Source organism: Nyctibius grandis, chromosome 2 (genome assembly GCF_013368605.1).
Source record: "Nyctibius grandis isolate bNycGra1 chromosome 2, bNycGra1.pri, whole genome shotgun sequence".
Classification (NCBI taxonomy): domain Eukaryota; kingdom Metazoa; phylum Chordata; class Aves; order Nyctibiiformes; family Nyctibiidae; genus Nyctibius; species Nyctibius grandis.
This window is the reverse complement of record NC_090659.1, coordinates 6,428,989-6,446,055: the sequence shown is the minus strand read 5'-3', so window position 1 is coordinate 6,446,055 and position 17,067 is coordinate 6,428,989. Positions and strand designations below refer to the sequence as shown.

At 39.9% G+C, this 17,067-nt stretch overlaps 1 protein-coding gene across 1 annotated transcript in view; it reads right to left on the bottom strand.

The window, feature by feature from the left end:
• Window positions 1-17,067, bottom strand: part of VGLL3 (vestigial like family member 3) — a 108,317-nt gene that overhangs the window by 26,901 nt on the left and 64,349 nt on the right. The window contains exon 4 of the mRNA XM_068425484.1: window positions 13,819-13,885. Coding sequence (XP_068281585.1) covers window positions 13,860-13,885 — 26 coding nt within the window. The 3' untranslated portion in view covers window positions 13,819-13,859. The remainder of the gene's footprint in view (window positions 1-13,818; window positions 13,886-17,067) is intronic.

Below are 17,067 nucleotides of genomic sequence, written 5' to 3'. Positions count from 1 at the left end.
GTGCAGGAGGGCCCTAGGGAGGAGGTACAGGGCTCTGCAGCATGTCTATGGCATGGGCTGTGCCAAGGCCTGGCCTTCTTCATATCGAGTGAGATCCCGCACTCCAATGCAGCTGGAAGCACCCCCAGCATGCTCTAGTACCCGGGGTATCAATTGCAGAGGGGCAAAATAGCTAACAGCTCTGCACAGACCATGACAAACCAGACAGAAATAACTCAATACATGCCAGTGTGAGTCCCGGTGTCAGTGCCAGGCTGAGCAGTGATTTTGATGACAGTAGGAGCCCTGCACATGGTGATTACTAGCTGCCAACAGGACCTTGTATCTGCAAATGCTCTAATACTCCAACCTAAGGGATTTGAAATGTGTAGAGGAATTGAGTGGGAATACAGGACTGGTGAGTGTTTATGAGTTTGAGAAGTTTCTCTGTAAGAGCTGATTCCCCTTACCCAAGCCATTTGCTGGTGTGAGGATAGTGTTGTGTGACCCCAGCCTGTTCCTCTCTCACAGACCTCGTATGACAAGTCAGGCCAACAGGGTTTAGTGACCTGGTAGGCATGCTGGACCTTTAATCAGCTGTCTCTATATCACATCTGCTAGAAATTGTCAAACGTGATCTATATTGTCAGACCTGATCTTTTCCTGGCAGAAAAGGCCTGGGAGGTGGTGGTTGAGAGCTGACTGAATAAGAGCCAGTAGTGTGCCCAGGTGGCCAACAAGGCCAATAGCATCTGGCATCAGAAATAGTGTGACCAGCAGGACTAGGGAAGCGATCGTCCCCCTGTACTCGGCACTGATGAGACCGCACCTTGAATACTGTGTCCAGTTCTGGGCCCCTCACTACGAGAAAGACATTGAGGTGCTGGAGAGAGTCCAGAGAAGGGCAACAAAGCTGGTGAAGGGTCTAGATCAGAAGTCTTACAAGGGGCAGCTGAAGGAACTGGGGTTGTTTAGTCTGGAGAAAAGGAGGCTGAGGGGAGACCTTATTGCTCTCTATAAGTATCTGAAAGGAGGTTGTAGCCAGGTGGGTGTGGGTCTCATCTCCCAAGTAACAAATGATAGGATAAGAGGAAATGGCCTCAAATTGCACCAGCGGATGTTTAGATTGGATATTAGGAACAATTTCTTCACTGAAAGGGTTATCAAGCATTGGAAGAAGCTGCCCAGGGAAGTGGTGGAGTCACCATCCCTGGAGGTATTTAAAAGATGTGTAGATGTGGTGCTTAGGGATATTGTTTAGTGGTGGACTTGGCAGTGCTAGGTTTACAATTGAACTCGATGACCTTAAGGGTCTTTTCCAACCTAAATGATTCTATGATTCTATAATTCTATATTATTGGCAAGAGAATAGATATGTGGGAGAGCAGAAGAAGGATATGAGGGATATAATGGCAAAATCTGCACAGGAAGGGTATGTTTGCAAGGTTAGGATGAACTGAATTCAAGTTGGCCTAGAAGATAAAGGAGGAACTGAGCATGGCTTTCCTCATGGCAAAGGGAATATAGAATAAGACAGTAAAGCTTTCCTTGACAGCAAAAGAGAAGACCAAAAGTTTTTTCCTCTCTAGGATAAATTGACGACTGTTTGACTCCAGCCAACAGGAGTGATTCCTAGGTCTTGTTGTTGGGAAGCAAGAACTAAGACTGGATGAATCAGGGACAGTTCCTTTCCTACTAGTCAGTGGCTAGAATTGCCATCCTTTTTTGGACTATTTTGCTTATTGTGCTGGTTCAGGAAAGTCTTTCTCCTATTTTCCAATTACTTTAAATCAGCATCACCTCACCCTGTGCCTGAAGTATGTACTATACTTGTCCTAAGTGTTAGATTACAGAAATTTCTTTATTTGAAAGGGATTCCATTTTTTTCCTTTCATTCAATATATGAAATTTATGTCATGAAGTGACAACTGATAACATTTTGGCCACATAAGACTTTTAAATATTTTAAAAGAATTTTTACTCTTCAGCAAAAACTCTGATTATACCCTGGAGAGTTTAAAGTATACTGATCATGTTGAAATAATCTTAAAAAAAAAACAACTAACCAACCTAAAGAATAAGGATATTTAAACTATTTTTAGTCTGAAAAAAAACTTGCTTTCTCCCCATAGATAAAATATGCAAAATTAATTCTGTGAATTGGAATGTTCTGCACTTCACTCTGTAGTGCCTTTACTGGCACTTATGGAGAGCTTTACAAATGCATAGTCTCTCTGCTCTGCTTGTTGTACTATCATTACCAATTAGCAGTCGTTAGGACTCCAGCAACCTTTTAGTTACAGAGCAAATGGTTGGTGTGGGAACAGCCATACCCTGGAAGATTTTCACAGTTTGTTTGGAGTTCAGCCTCCACAAGGCACCACAAATTTTGCATACTGCATTCTGTTTCACTGAAGTTAAACTGCAGGCTCTAGGCTTTCGTTAGTTATTTTTCAGTTTAATGATGAAAATATGGGACTGATGATGGTGGCTGAGCGTGGATGGAGTCTCTGTAAACTTCCCTTTGGAGCTCAGCTGAGGTTCCTCTCCCGACCCATATTAGCCTCAGCGTTGCACAACTTGGGGTCTCCTGAGGAAAAATTGCAGATTGTGCCAAACTGCAGAGAGTATAATGGCAAGGTGGGGAAATACTAATTAGGTGTCAGGTTGAGACCACCAATCTTATTTAACTGTGAGGTCAAGCGGACTGAAACCTTGTCTCCAAGCTAGATATGGACAAACTGTTTTGTGAGCAACATTTCTGATAGTCGTCTTTTTCTTCTGTTTATACACAGGAAGCGGACTAAAACTCCGAGAAATGTGTTCTTCGGTTGTTCATTGAACCATTTTTGTTTGTGACCACAGAGGCATGAGTAAGGCCTGGACTGTCTCTTTTGCTTTGTACTGTCAGCCCTCAAAACGTGATCAGATCCAAAAGTTAATGCATGCTTTCTCTGTCGTTTTAGACTCACTTAAAAAAAAAAAAAAAAAAAGAGGCATTTAGAGAGCATTTGTATCCATCCAGACATTACAGGGCATTTTGATCTTAACTCTTTGGCAGGAGTAAATTGCAGTATGGGCTTACAAACACACTGTACCAACCTCTACGGCCCAGGAAAAAGCCTGTCAAGGCCTGCCAGTTCCTGGTGGCATATTTTTTGCTTCTTGGGCATAGCCCTGAAGGGTCTAATACTGTGCTCCTCCACTCTGACTGCAGCCTTTGAAGAACAAAAATTTGTTCTGAGGGAGTTTGTTTCCCCCCCGTGACAGAACCTCTCCTGCAGCTACTGTGGGGATGGGTTTCTCGTTAAACACAGCTACCTCATGTAATGTAGCCCACAAAGACCACTAGAGACGACATCCAATTAGAAGCCCTATATGCCCAAAGAAACATACTTCTTTGCATAATGGAAGTGCCAGGGGGAATGCACAAGGCCATAAATTTGAAAAGTCAAAGAAGAAGAATATTGTTTTATTATGCTCTCTCTTTTTTAAAGACTTTCTCTCAAGGGGATGGGAAACCAGTTTAATTCCAATGATATAATACTGCCTAAACTGGCTGTGGTTCAGCTCCTAGTAGTGACAGCACTGTAATGTTATGCCTTTTTTCTGAGCTAAGCTTGTCTGACTTAAGCTTTCACTTCAAAGATAGGGAATGTTTAAAAGGGAATCAAATGATGTCGTTTTCATTTGACAAGTGCACTAATGTTCTAATCAGAGAAAGAACATTCATGTTAACCTCTGAGAAGGTAATGGATTACTTGTCTTTCATAATGTGTGAAACCTTGATACAAGAAGGAAGAGAGACTGCACCTATTAGTAACTTGTGACACCACAGAGGCCTTGAAAGATTCCTTCCTTCCAGAAGAATGAAGAAATCCTTAAGCAGTTATTTTTCTGTCTTAAGTCCAAATGTTAACTCAATTCAAAATTTAAAAAGTTACCAAATAGTCTGACTTAGAGTGTGTATGTCTGCCATTTGAGAAATGGGACTATCTCATAACAGAGATGAGCAGTTGTTTTCCTCATGAAATAGCCACAGGAGGAAAACTTAAGGCTATTTTGCAGATCTTGTCAACAAATTAATTTTCATTAAAAATAAAAATGTATTCAAACTCAATTATTGTTTTTTCTGAGCACGTCACAGGGAATAAACAAAGATTGCTTGATTAGCTTTGTCATATACAGGTAGAAGGGATCTCAACCTTGGTGCATTTTCCCTGACTTTGCTTCTTTTCAGTTTCAACCAATGAGTGTCAATTGCATCTGTGAAGTAGAACCAATTTTACTAAAGCAACAAAAGGCAAGGAAACGTGGGGTTTTTTTTTCGTTTTCATCTAGTTATATGTTTACCATATATTTGTCAGCATGTATTAGAAAACTGTTACAGGACAATTAGTAAAAGCTAGTTGGATGGCGCTCTCCTTAGATTTCCATGCAAATAAGCTGTCCAAACTTATAAAACAAAATTAATTGAAAAGCCCATGCCCATAGAGAAAGGTAAATTATTCTATGAAGCGTCACCTACGTAGATGTCTACTTATAGTGCACTGTAAGCTTCTATCACCATCATTTATATGCCCTTTAGACTAGATTGTCTGATCCAGTAGCATAACTGCTGGTTTATGGCCATAAAACGATGCTTTGTGTTTTCGTTGTCTCTCTCTCAGGCTCACTTTCTACATATGTATTTAACGGTGGTGATGTTTCCTGCTTCCATTTGGAAATCCTGAGTGGTTAGGTGTTTTTTTTTTATTTTTAGCTTTGGTAGAAAAGTCCAATGTTTAAAATGAATGATCTAGCATATGATTGTTTGAAAAAGGAATAAAAAACACTTTCCAAAATACAGACATTATAGTTTTCATTTTATTTTATTTTCTACTCTGCTCAGTCATATTTTCTTTACTAGAATGATTCTGCTTCTCAAAAGAGGAAGAAAAATTACTCTGTTGACACCTAAACAAAGGTGTGCTATCTATTTGTCATTTTAGAGTCGTAATAAAAAAATCTTGAAGTTTATGGGTTTAGAATTGCAAACAGATTATGAAATATGCCCTGCCCTCTGCTAAGATAATTCACGTCAAATTCAACACTGAAAAGAACACATTAAAAAAAGAGAGAACCCTAATTTATTCTTGTGTTTGCAGCTTGTAGAGGAGCAATATTATTCCCCAGACTATGTACCTTGCTTTCTAAAACAGCTGTACTCGTGATCACAAAACCAGAGAAACTAGTTAGAATTTCTTCCCCAGATAAAAAGAGATCAGGAAAAAATATGTAAATTTCTGCTTTTTTATTTCTTTCACTTTTTGGCTGGAAAAGATATGGACCTCTGGTTTTTCACTAAACGCTAGTATTTTTCTATGGTAAGCAAGTGGAAGCTTTCTGTGAATGCTTGTTGAATGAAAAATGGAGAAATCATTTTCACTGGAAATCTGAAAATTTATGACCAGTTATGTACCAACTTTTACCATGACACATGCATCCTCTTTGACTTAGAAACTCCCTCCTGACAGAATGGTAACTCAGCATCTTTTTAGCTACGCTGTATCCTCCCAGCTACTGTACACCATATTTTACATTGCTTAGGTTCACCAGGTCTCCATACACCACTACCCTTAGTCAATGAAGAAGGATTCTTGGGATTGGTCTTAGGACAGTGGCATTTGGGGGAATCTCAGTTATGCAGGGCATTCACAAATGTATGTAGTGCCACTCACTGACTGCTACAAAGGGCCTATTTTTTAAACTGTCAAAGAAACACTTGTGGCATTGCGGAAACCAGAGAAAAGCTGTCAATTCTATTACTAAATTGACATTCCACACATGCTACTTTCTGATGACAGTCCATAATAAAGTTGCCCTATTTCTTTGCCCTCTATTCATGTCACCACCTAAAGTTTTCCCTTGCATCTCCCTCAGACACTGACTGATAGAGCATCAGACAAGTAAGCTCAACAAGAGGTCATCATTGTGGTGCAGTGACAGACATTTACAACACCTGAAAAAAAAAAAGAGGGGATGAAGGTTCTAAAGCACCCTTGGTACCCTAGGCTATTACAATGCATGGAGCAAGGACAGTGACATCTCCCAGGGTATTGTCAATCAAGGAGTACCGAGACAAAGACAGACAACAGGGACCATTGTAATCCCATTGAAGGGAAAAGGAAAAAAAAAGAGCATAACAAGGCTTTGTCTTGATTTTCAGAACACAGACAGATCTGTGTGTTTCTCTAACTACTGCAGGCTAATAGGATAACATGGGTTGATCTGAGCCTAACGGGAATTGATACAAATTGGATGCTAATTCCATTGTGTCTAGTTCTCCAGTAAGGCCATCCATGTCAAGTGGCCTTCCCAGGAAAAGGAGCTCTCACTTTCCATGCTTGTTTGTTTTTAGACTTATCTAAAAGATAGGGGTTGCAGAAGCCTGGATTTCCCAGGTAAACTGTCCCACCATGCTTCCTGCTGGGAAGTTTCTGTGAAGACAAGATGACAACAGAGTAGCTAGTGGTCTCCCTCAGGGGTGTCTTGTTTAGTAAGAGCCTGTGATTGACAGCTGTTAAGAAGAATGACAAGATATTTTACATCTGTTTAGTGCCTTGACTGTCACCCATTCCTTCCCACACTGGCTATTGTCATTCTTCCTGTATCCAGGAATCCTACTGCTGCCAATGCAAATGTCAGACTACTGTGGAGCTATAGTGCCATGCAGCATACATTATACAAGAAAGGAAAAGTGGATCAGCGTCATCGCATAGGGGAATGCAATGATTCCAAAGTATGTTCATTATTCCAGAACTAAGATTTTGGACCAATAATCGGACCACCATATCAAATCTGAGAGTAAATAGAACACACGTGGAGGGTTTTTTATATTTTTTTTCTTTTCCTTGCAATTTACTTATTATTTACCTTGCAGCAAATCTCAAGCCTTCCTCCAGTGATGTTGCATGAATAATGCAGCACATCTACAGCACTTACCATGCATGGAAAACTCATATTTCTCCATTCTTATAGCATTCACAGAAGAATCATTAGGGGCTTTGGATTTTCATGGTTTCTTCATTCACATCAAATTTCTAACTGTTAAGCAGTGCTTTTTGTAGCCTGAGAGAAACAGCGTATAAAATAAGGTATAAAGAAAATCATACACTCATTTTGGAGAAACCAGATAATTTTATCATATGACTTCAAATACCAGTTACGACAGATGAAACTGAAGTACATACTGCAAAGAGAACGTTTTATCCAATTCATAAGGGCAATGTTTTTTGCTCTAAGTCTAGCCCAACAACCGCCAATAAAGAAAAGGAATAAAGCTTACAATGCAAAACCATAAATGACCTGCCCAATGAAGACTATCCAAACTAGAAGAGATGTATAACTGCTTAAAATAAACAACAATTATAATGAACCCATTCAATCTTCATCACTCTTCAACCCACTCCAAGTCAAAAGACTGTGTAAATTATGAGGTCTGCAGCATGCCTGGAATGTTAACAAATCTGGGCTCTGGAGCAGTGGTGGCAAGTGAACTTCAGAGTGAAGGATCCTTCACAGGATTTTAGTCAGCCTCAGAAGTATCATCATCCTTCAGCTAAAAACATCTCAAGCCATTTTAAGCAATCTAAATTCAGCACACCATTTTTCCACAGGCAGAGCAAACTACAGAGCACTAGTGTGCTACATTCTTGGTGCAAAACTCTAATGCATAAGAGGAGCACAGCACTTCCAAATTGTCCTTGGGTCACATACATCCTCTAAGCTCAAGCTAGAAATGGTCTGGATAACACCTCCAAGATGTTCCTGGTATCTTTTTAAACCCAGGGAGATATGTCAATATTGTTTATTTCAGGAGCTAATAACAGAATTACACATGACAAAGCCACTAGAATTCTGCATCCATGTTAGTCCACTATGGGAGACTAATATGGACTAATCAAACGAGACACAGTGTAGTTTCCTAGACTGAAGAACCGAAAAGTGTGTACCTGGCAATTAAAAGGGATGTAAAAGTCTTATAAGCGTAACTGAAATACAGCATCTTCAAAGAAGGAATTCAACTCAGGTCATGAATCTTGTATATCAGATACTATGTGTATCTGTGTATACCAGTCAGCAGAGAAAGGGACTTTTCTACTCATTTCAATCTCTTTTATTCTTTGTAAAGGGAAGAAAAATATGTAAATTTGTACACTTTCTTTTTCCTGTGGCTTGTAGTACTTGCTCTTCTATGTTTTCTTACTTTACTAACACCACTGGGACAGCTGGTGAAAACAAAGCCCTCAAGCACATGTGCAATGGGCACTCAATAGGTCGCTTGGTCCACATATTCTTAGAACTGCTACTGAAGACCCATTTCAGATAAGCCACTAAAAACCAATAATCCAGGCTCCAATTACTGGTTGGAGCTCCATTCCATAATGAAAATCTGCAATAACCAAATCTACTTATTTGATACGAAAAATTCAGTGTAACTGCTACAACAGCTGCAGCCTAGTCATTTCTCAACATAAACAGTACTGTACAGACTAACAGTCCTAATATATTCTCATTGCTGTACCTCTTAAGTAAGTTGAAGGAGAAGACAAGTTCTTCCAAATATACTTCTACAATATAATGTTGGAAAAGTAGTGAAAGGAGGCAGGTTTTGCATTTTGCTCTCTAACCCCTGAGGTCCACAGAGAAAACTTTGGCTCTGGTTTTATTTCTCCGCCAGACAGCTTTATTATTCCTGTAGAACATAGCTGTTGGCATAACAGAGGAACAGGAGGCTGGCAAAATGGCATGAAACAAATAGCCTAGATCTTTTCCAAGCTGTTCCTGCTGCCACTACATAACTAAGAGCTTAATAAAATGTGCTACCAAGATGCAAACATCTTGCACGCCTTCAAGCATTTTCTTTATTAACTTAAGTGATAAACCTGCCCATTCAATGCACATGTTCAAGTACTAGCAATCTTGACCATCTGAGCCAAAATCTAATATAAAAAAAACAAGGTGATTTTCAGATGATGATGATAACGTCCAACATATTCTTTCCCTAGTTCAAAAATAAGAAGATGGAACAAGATTCCTACAATCTGCTGGTTCACAAGAGAGAAGAAACTATTGTGTGGGTTTGAACTCTGGTGTGTTGCCTTTAAGCATTTGGTGGTACTCACTACTGCTTAAGAAGATATTTAGAATTCCAACATGAAAGGTCTGTTTCATATTTTAAGCCCAATAAATCTCGATCACAGCTCTAAATTGAGACAGCAGTCTGGCAAAACTACATGGACAGCAGACACTTTACTGTGGCTCTTTCTCCCCACTCAGCCTCTCCCTCCCCCACCTCCCCCAAACTTAAGTTTATTGTTGCCAGAAAAAACAAGAAACAGCATATCTGAAATTTAATCTTCCTTAAATTTGCAGAGCAAGCCTACAGAGATGATTAACCATATAAGCTGGGCATATTTTATTATTCCTCTCAGGACACGCGTCATGCTTTTCCCCCACACAGTGTTTTCTGTTGTTATTGATTATTGAGTTTCACCCCTCAGAAAATCCAGTCTTGGCAAAGGTAGGACTGCTTTTTGGTGTGTGGTTTTTTTTTTTTCTTTCTCCTTTTCAATACACCTTTGCCATGAAAATAATATCAGTTTGATGCAGCTGCTGCTGGGGAGATATTGTTGACAGATGAATACACTGGGACCAAACAGCAACCTATTTGATGCCTAATTAAAACGTATTAGTCACAGTGCAGTCAACAGGGGGTGTTAAGAAGCACATCTTTTCAGTATACTTTAGAAAATTATCTTACTATGGTGCTTTCAATTGGTCTAAGAAGCCCTAAGAGAAGGGCAATGTCCCTCTCCTTGCCCACCAGTACTCACCTGACAAGGGTATTGCTATAGCTAGCTGAAGAATAGCTGGGTGTTGCAGTACAGTTTTTACTGGTATTAATCTTTTTGAGACCAAAGCCTACTTAGGCATGATCTAGAGCCTGACGAAGCCTGTGGAAACCCTCTGGTAGCCTCAGAGGGTTTTGGGTAAGGGGTAGATCTATGGGCTATGTTTAATGTTATTACTTATCAGTACTTGATTATCTTCCTGGTGATTATCACTTAGGACTTAAACAGAGAGGATGTGAGTATACTCTGTGAGGTATTGATGTTCTCTTGTTCTCACTGGAGGAGTCTTCCTCAGCAGAGCTGTCAGTGTGATTACAAGCAAAATGTGACAGCAGAGTATGCCAGCAGATGGATGAAGATGTTTCATTTCTAACAACAGAATGTTAGCATTTAGTTATGCAGATGTCTACAGCTCTTAGGCAGGGAAAATGCAAAGACTGACACATCTAAAACATAAGTGTAAATGAGTTTGCTTGCAGACAAAGTTGAAACCAGAATTGAAGCCAGACTGAATACTCAATAATATTACTGTTCATAGATTCACTGCTGCTGAATTGAGAAAGAACAACAGTGATCATCATATACTTTGAATAACAAGTTTGCATCACCTAATTCCTAAATCAACCCTATAACCACCTCTGTAGGCAAGCCTTAGTTTCAGTACCCTCAAGGACTAATTATCTAACAGAGATAAGGTATTACTACAATGGGGGCCCTAAACTAAAAGCAGTAACATCTTGTATAAGCATGCGTATGACTGAACAGTTTTAATTTTGGCAGAAAAAATGGCACAATTATTACCACTTTAATTTTTGGCTCTGCTTCACTGTACTCATGGCATATGTGAGAACACATGTAAGTCCAAAAGAATAGGAAGAAAAGAAAACCTAAATCCAAGCAAGCAAGCTTGATCCAGTTTGTGGTCCAAACTTCCTACAGATCTGGATGTAGGACTTCAGTTTTACTTGCACAACTGGTTTAACAGTATAGTATGTGACAAAAACTCATGACACCCATAATTTTGGCAATTTTATAAGGCAATCTATTTGTGCTTAGAGAATAATTACAGAGGCTGTTTAGAAAGTCTGTTCTGAATGTTAAAGGAAGGCCCTTTTTCTGGAAAAAGGCCCTATTCATAACAGCTCTTTAGTTCATGCTTATGTCACACTGAAGCTAATGCACTGAAGAGCAATTCTCATAGTAAAAGAGACTTGAGCATTAGACTTCACCCAGAAATTATACCTGGAATATTAATAGAGATGTAGAAACAGGAACACTGGAAGTATTTTGAAGAAAGAGGAACTAGTTGATACCAAGATCTTGGCCCCTACACAGCTCCATCTGGACGGTTCCAGTGCCATGAAGGGGTTATAGAGACAGCTCAGCTCACCACCTGAAGGTTAATTTTGTAACACACAAAGGAGTTACACAAAGGAGTAATTCTGTATGCAAAGTATGAAGAAGTGATCTGTCTTCCTCCTGGCCTGATTCTTCATGTTCTTCAAGTATTCCGAGAAGAGAAACTTGGGAGGAGGTGAAGAGAGGAGAAATTACACATAAATTGGGTAAAATCCCAAAACAGATTATGATGTTCAGCTTTCTTCCCATCAATGACTAAAAGAACCCTTTTGTCTTATTTGGGATTGGGTTTTTTTGTTCTGATTTGTTTTTACTTGAATATGTTGTTCTCCGTTTTGTAGTACCACACACAAGAACTTCCAGCCCTTTCACTTTATGGCAAATGTCACTACAGGCCAATGCAAGGGTGAAATCTTCCAAATTCACTGTCTCTCCTCCATCCCTGCCATGACTCCGTGCAATTTTATATTAAAAGTAATGCAAGGCCACATTTCATGCAGAATCCTTTTTCTTCATGGAGAATTGCTTTAATCACGTTGTGTTAGTGGGATTTTCCTTTTCAGGCAGAAGAGAAGGGGGGAAGAATATGGAAATGGTAGTTTTTCCATTAGTAGTTTTAATGGAAATAGTCTACTCCTACATACCTTGGTTTGCAACACAATTTTTCTTTTAAACGATCTGATAAAAAGAAGGGGGGCACTCCACAAGAAAAAAAACCCCAAACAACTTTATTTTCTAAGCAGCAGCATTCAGAAGTCTCTCAAATGACATTCTTTATAAAGCTGTTACTGTATCACAGGCCAGATTAAAGTGAATGTACTAAGTCCTAGTTCTCCTTAGATCTAAATCTGTCTTTGGATGACCTTCCTGATTTAATCCAGATCGTGAGCATGCTCGACATCTTTTCCTATATATTTTGGTAGAAGTGACTGAAATGGAATGCAGTATCAGAGCTGCCCTTATTAGTAATTTCTCTGGGAGGTGTTCCTATAAATGATAAGCACAGTTCTCCCTTTTTTTCTTATGCTTTTATGAAAGGATCATCTAACCCATTGATATCCTGAATAGGTGTTCCATTATAAAGGACATGGTTTTTTGTTATTGTAATACTGTGGATTTTTTTCTGCAAAGGGTAATAAGTTTTTGAACTTAAAACTACTAAGTGAAAAAAAAGAGAAAACTCAAAGAACTAAAAATAAAGAGAAAGAGCTCTTTTCCTGGGTTTGTTTTTCTTTTTTAATGGAAACATCTATGTTTAGATGCCATTAGTCAAAATACACTCTTTATTTCTAGACCTCACCTAGCTTAAATTTTAATGCCATTAGTGCCTTGTCCTCCAAATCTGAGGGTCAAGCAAGCAAGACCTGGAGAAATATAGTGTTAAGACATGACAAACAGTATTGTTATGCTACTGCACTATTTCCACTATCTGAAAGAGATTTGCTAGGTCTTCTTCCAGTATCTAGACCTTGCAGGCTGAAAATTCTTCAGAAAACAAAAGTTTCTTTGTATCCTTTAATTCAGTATTCCATCACATTTAAGACTCCATGGCAACAAAGTGGGGATTTCAAAAGATATAGAAGAAACAAGACTTAAAAAGAACAGGATCAACTCAAAGCAGACATTGCTAAGAACAGAATCCTGCATGTGATGTCCTTAAAGTTCAGCCTTTAAGAAATATGCTGTTTACAGATTTGTTACCAGTACTATTGCTAAGTTTTTTCCACAACCTGACATCATAGAATTAAGCCTTCCCAAATGAAGACCAATAATGATCCACATCCCAGAAGATGATGAAAAGTTGTGTAGCAAGTACAACCCAACTTAGAAACGACCTATAACAACAGACAGAAGGATATGACTTCGCAGACCAGTTTGAATGCTTAATGCCCACTAATGCATTTAAACATATGTTCTAATCAAGGACAATCATAACGATTTTTCCCAGACTGCACGTCATTTTCTGTCGTTATAATAATGGTCTGGATGTCTTTGTATTGGATTAAAAGAATATCTCCACTTAAGCTTGTGTTTAAATGTCTGTTGGAAGAGTAATTCTCAGGTGGCAGACTACAACACCAAAGCTAACATTTGTTGAGCACTGTATTTGAACTCTGCTATGAACTAGTTGAGCAAGAGTTTCTAACATACAGTTTAGCTCAGGTAGTTTTCAGAAAGACAGTCCTTGTCCTTGCTGAATATGAAAGGCAAAGCCAAATTTTCCTACCAAGACCCATTCTGCAACTGGAGAGCTGCAGCATCTTCTTGATTCTGAGTGTCTAGAAACCCCTGGGAATGGCTTATAGAAAAAGATTTATTGCTTTCAGCTGGGAAAACCAAGCAAGGAGTTATTCCTTATATAATTTTCTATATTGTGTGCAGCTGAGATATTAAGTATATCCATGATAGACAGACAACACCAAATATAAGTGTCCCCACTTACAATGAGATATAATATTTCCACTTACATCCAATGATTATTCATGAAGAAGAATAAGGTGCACGTTGTACAAGAGAAAAACAAGTGTATTACTGATGGCAGGAGCTCTGTGACCCGACCTTCAGATCTGAACATACAGCTTACCTTGACACCATAAGCATGCTTGGAGCAGGCAGCAGCTGTGCCTAAATAACTGCAATTTGCTGCAACACTGGAAGACAGAAAATATGAAAAGCTCTTCAGAAAACATCCCTAGTACTATGTCATTAAAATTGTTTATCTGTTAGTGAGTCAAGAAATTAGGGCACTAAAAAGATGGCTGTGGTGGAGGACCGGAGAACACAAGTCTATTACTGAAGCCCAGGAACACATTTTCCTTTAAGCATGTGACCTTGTTTTATCCCTCTCCTTTCTAGCTGTAGTTTACTTCCTAGCTGAAGAATAACCTTCTTTCTCAGCAGATCTAACCTTGTCCCAGTGTCTGCCCTCATTTTTTCTGATCCTTACACACCAGTTTCATCTCCTTCTCTTCAGCTTGTATCTGCCTCTGGCTGTGTGGCACACCAAAAGCTACGTTCACTTGGTGGTTTTGTTCCAAAGTGAGGGACAGAGAGAGCCCGTTCACTAGGAGGGCTCACAACAGAGCTGCAATGTCCTGTATTAACTTTCTATACTTAGCACAATTGTGTAGATGGTCACATTTTTTTAATCAAAATATTTTTCAGCAAAAGAAGGAAAAGGCCTCTTCTGAAATGGATACTTTTGGAGACATTGTGTTTTGTTCAGGTTTTTCTTTTTTGTCTATAGCTAAGTGAGCCCAAAATATTTCATCTGTGTTTCTAAAAGCCAAGATTTTATCAAAACATTTCAAAAAATTGGAAAATAAAGCTGGACTTCTGGGTGCTCAGCTGTTTTAGTTGTATCTTTCCGTTAATATTTTTAAACAAAACATTTCTTGAGTTTTTCTGTTACGTGGAAAATGCTTACCACTTTCTAATCAACCCCAGTTATAATAGCTATGGCTTTGGGCTGAGTCGTTGAGGTATCTTCTGGAGGAAGAGAGCTAGAAAAGGCCTAGTTGTCTCAGAGGCTGGTCAAAGACCTTTGCTTTCTCATAGATACCTCATCACCTCAGCCTACTGTTCCTCCAAACCCAGCATTTACTACTTCTCCTTCATAGCAAGCATGCAGACAACATAAAAAGAGGCTTTCAGCAGGCTGGTTTTAAATTTGGTTTCCATGTAGACAGGAAGAAGACATATAGCTCTTTATTTTACAACACTGAGAGCCTCAGAGGGGATTTTCTTAAAGAACCACTTCAAGTACTGAGAGTTGTTGAAATTATCCAAGGCTTTCTAGCTGCTAAAATATTCCCTCCCATATGCTGAGTGTCCACTTTGAAAACCTTGCTCATTCTTTCCTGCATCTGGCATAGATTTCCAGGGGGGTGGGGCAGGCTCTGCGGTCGGCATGAGAGGAGCCCGACTTCACAGCTGCCGTTTCCTTCCTCTGACAACACAAAAAATATCTTCAAGGAGGGAAATCCCATTTAACATGCAAGTGGTAATGCCGAAGATGCTTTAGCTTCTCATCCTCTTTGTGACAGTGTCCTGAAACAAAACAGTGCAGCTAATAATAGCCTGTAGGCTCCCCCCCACCTCAAGTCTTCATCCCTTTTCTTATCCCCTGTCGTGACTGAGCTCAACGTAAATACCATAAAATCAAAACGTAGTTTAGTTGTTTACAGCGAACAATTTCTTTGATGAGCTTCATCCCCTTTCAGTTATTTTTTCCAGCCAGCTTTCATTTTTACACATCAGTTCGCATTCAGTTGTTATGTGCCAAGTAGAATACCAGTCACAGACTATTTTTTCCCTATTTTTAATAGCATTTCTGCGTCCTGGCAAAACTGGGTACGTAGGATGTTTTGCAATAAAGAAATCATACCATGGCAGGGTATTGTCCATACATATAATGGAAATACTAAGTGTAATGATCTAAACAGAAAAGGCAGAGGCACCACAGATGTTAAAGTTTAATCAGAATCCCATAGTGAGCTTATGCAGCCAAAACTGAAATACAGTATGAGGACATTTAGCTGTAGCAGTTGGAACCAGCAGAGACCTCAGCCTTGTCTCATTCTATATAGAAAGGGATTTGCTTATTTAATTAAAATATAATCAACATACAGCTTGCGTTTAGCTGCAGGTAGGCAAGCATTTTTGTGAACTTTAACCACAACCATATTATGCCTAAAGAGGGATTTTTCCTACCCCTTGGCCTACCTCTTGCTTCCACAGTCACATTACTGGGTAGTAACAACAAGTCACAACTCTCCAGCACATCTGTGGAAACTGGTGGTGTGGGCTCTCTCGCTCTGTAGGCAGAGGTCATTTTAGGTAGCCGTGGATCAACAACATGGTTACTAGCACCCTACATGTATCGGGGTGCCCTGTTCTTAGAGGCAACCCCATGTGCGGGCCATGTTGGAGCAGGGTAGCCCAGAGTCCCTACTAGGGGCTGGGAGTTGCAGTGATAAAACCTGGTGCTCAGCCTGCTGAAGGGGGTTGTCGGCTATACAGTGTTGATTACCACCAGAAGTGCTATAATCACATCCCAGAGCAGGGTAAATACAATTTGACTTTGATCCTCTTAAAAATTTCACTGAGATGTTGCTGAGATTAGGTAGAATAAGCTAGTGAGCCAAAAAAAAAGAAAAAAACACCCAAATAAAAAGAGGAGGAAAAAAAAGGAGGAAAAGAGAAAGAGAAAAAAGAGAAAAAGAGAGAGAAAAAAGAAAAAATTAAGCGAATTTTAGACATGGGCTAAGAGATGGCAGTTCAGTTTCTCCAGTCCACACATAACATGGCTTATCCTGACTTTAATGGAGAAAAAGCTGCTGAAATTGGTCACTTTTAGCTGGTGGGTGTGAACTCTGCTCAGCCTAACTTCAGTTAGATCTCCCTGACAAGATTAGTCCTTGAGCCGAGACACTTCTCTGGACATGTCAACAGAACCACAAAGTGGCAGCCACAGCAAATCTGGGCACTTCAGGAGGGGGCTTAGGGCAGGCTCAGGGATCAGCAAGAAGTGGTGGGCACTGCGGCTCAGCAGGTAAGTAGAAGCTGCGTAGCAGTGTCCTTAGCTCCTGCCTGACCCACTTTCTTCCCTGCCCATTCCTCTGCATGGCCCTGGGCAGTGGGGAAAGCACATGCCACAGCCAGGTCTGACATCTGTCCCAGGACACAGGAGGGAGCAGTGTAGCTTTTCCCTGCTCGCACACCCACAGCCCAGCTGGGCCCAGCTGGCCCTACACCCTCACAGGGCTGGGAAAACACATGAGTTACAGTCACTTAGACTACCTGAATTAAGCACTGAAGCTTTAAGTGCTTT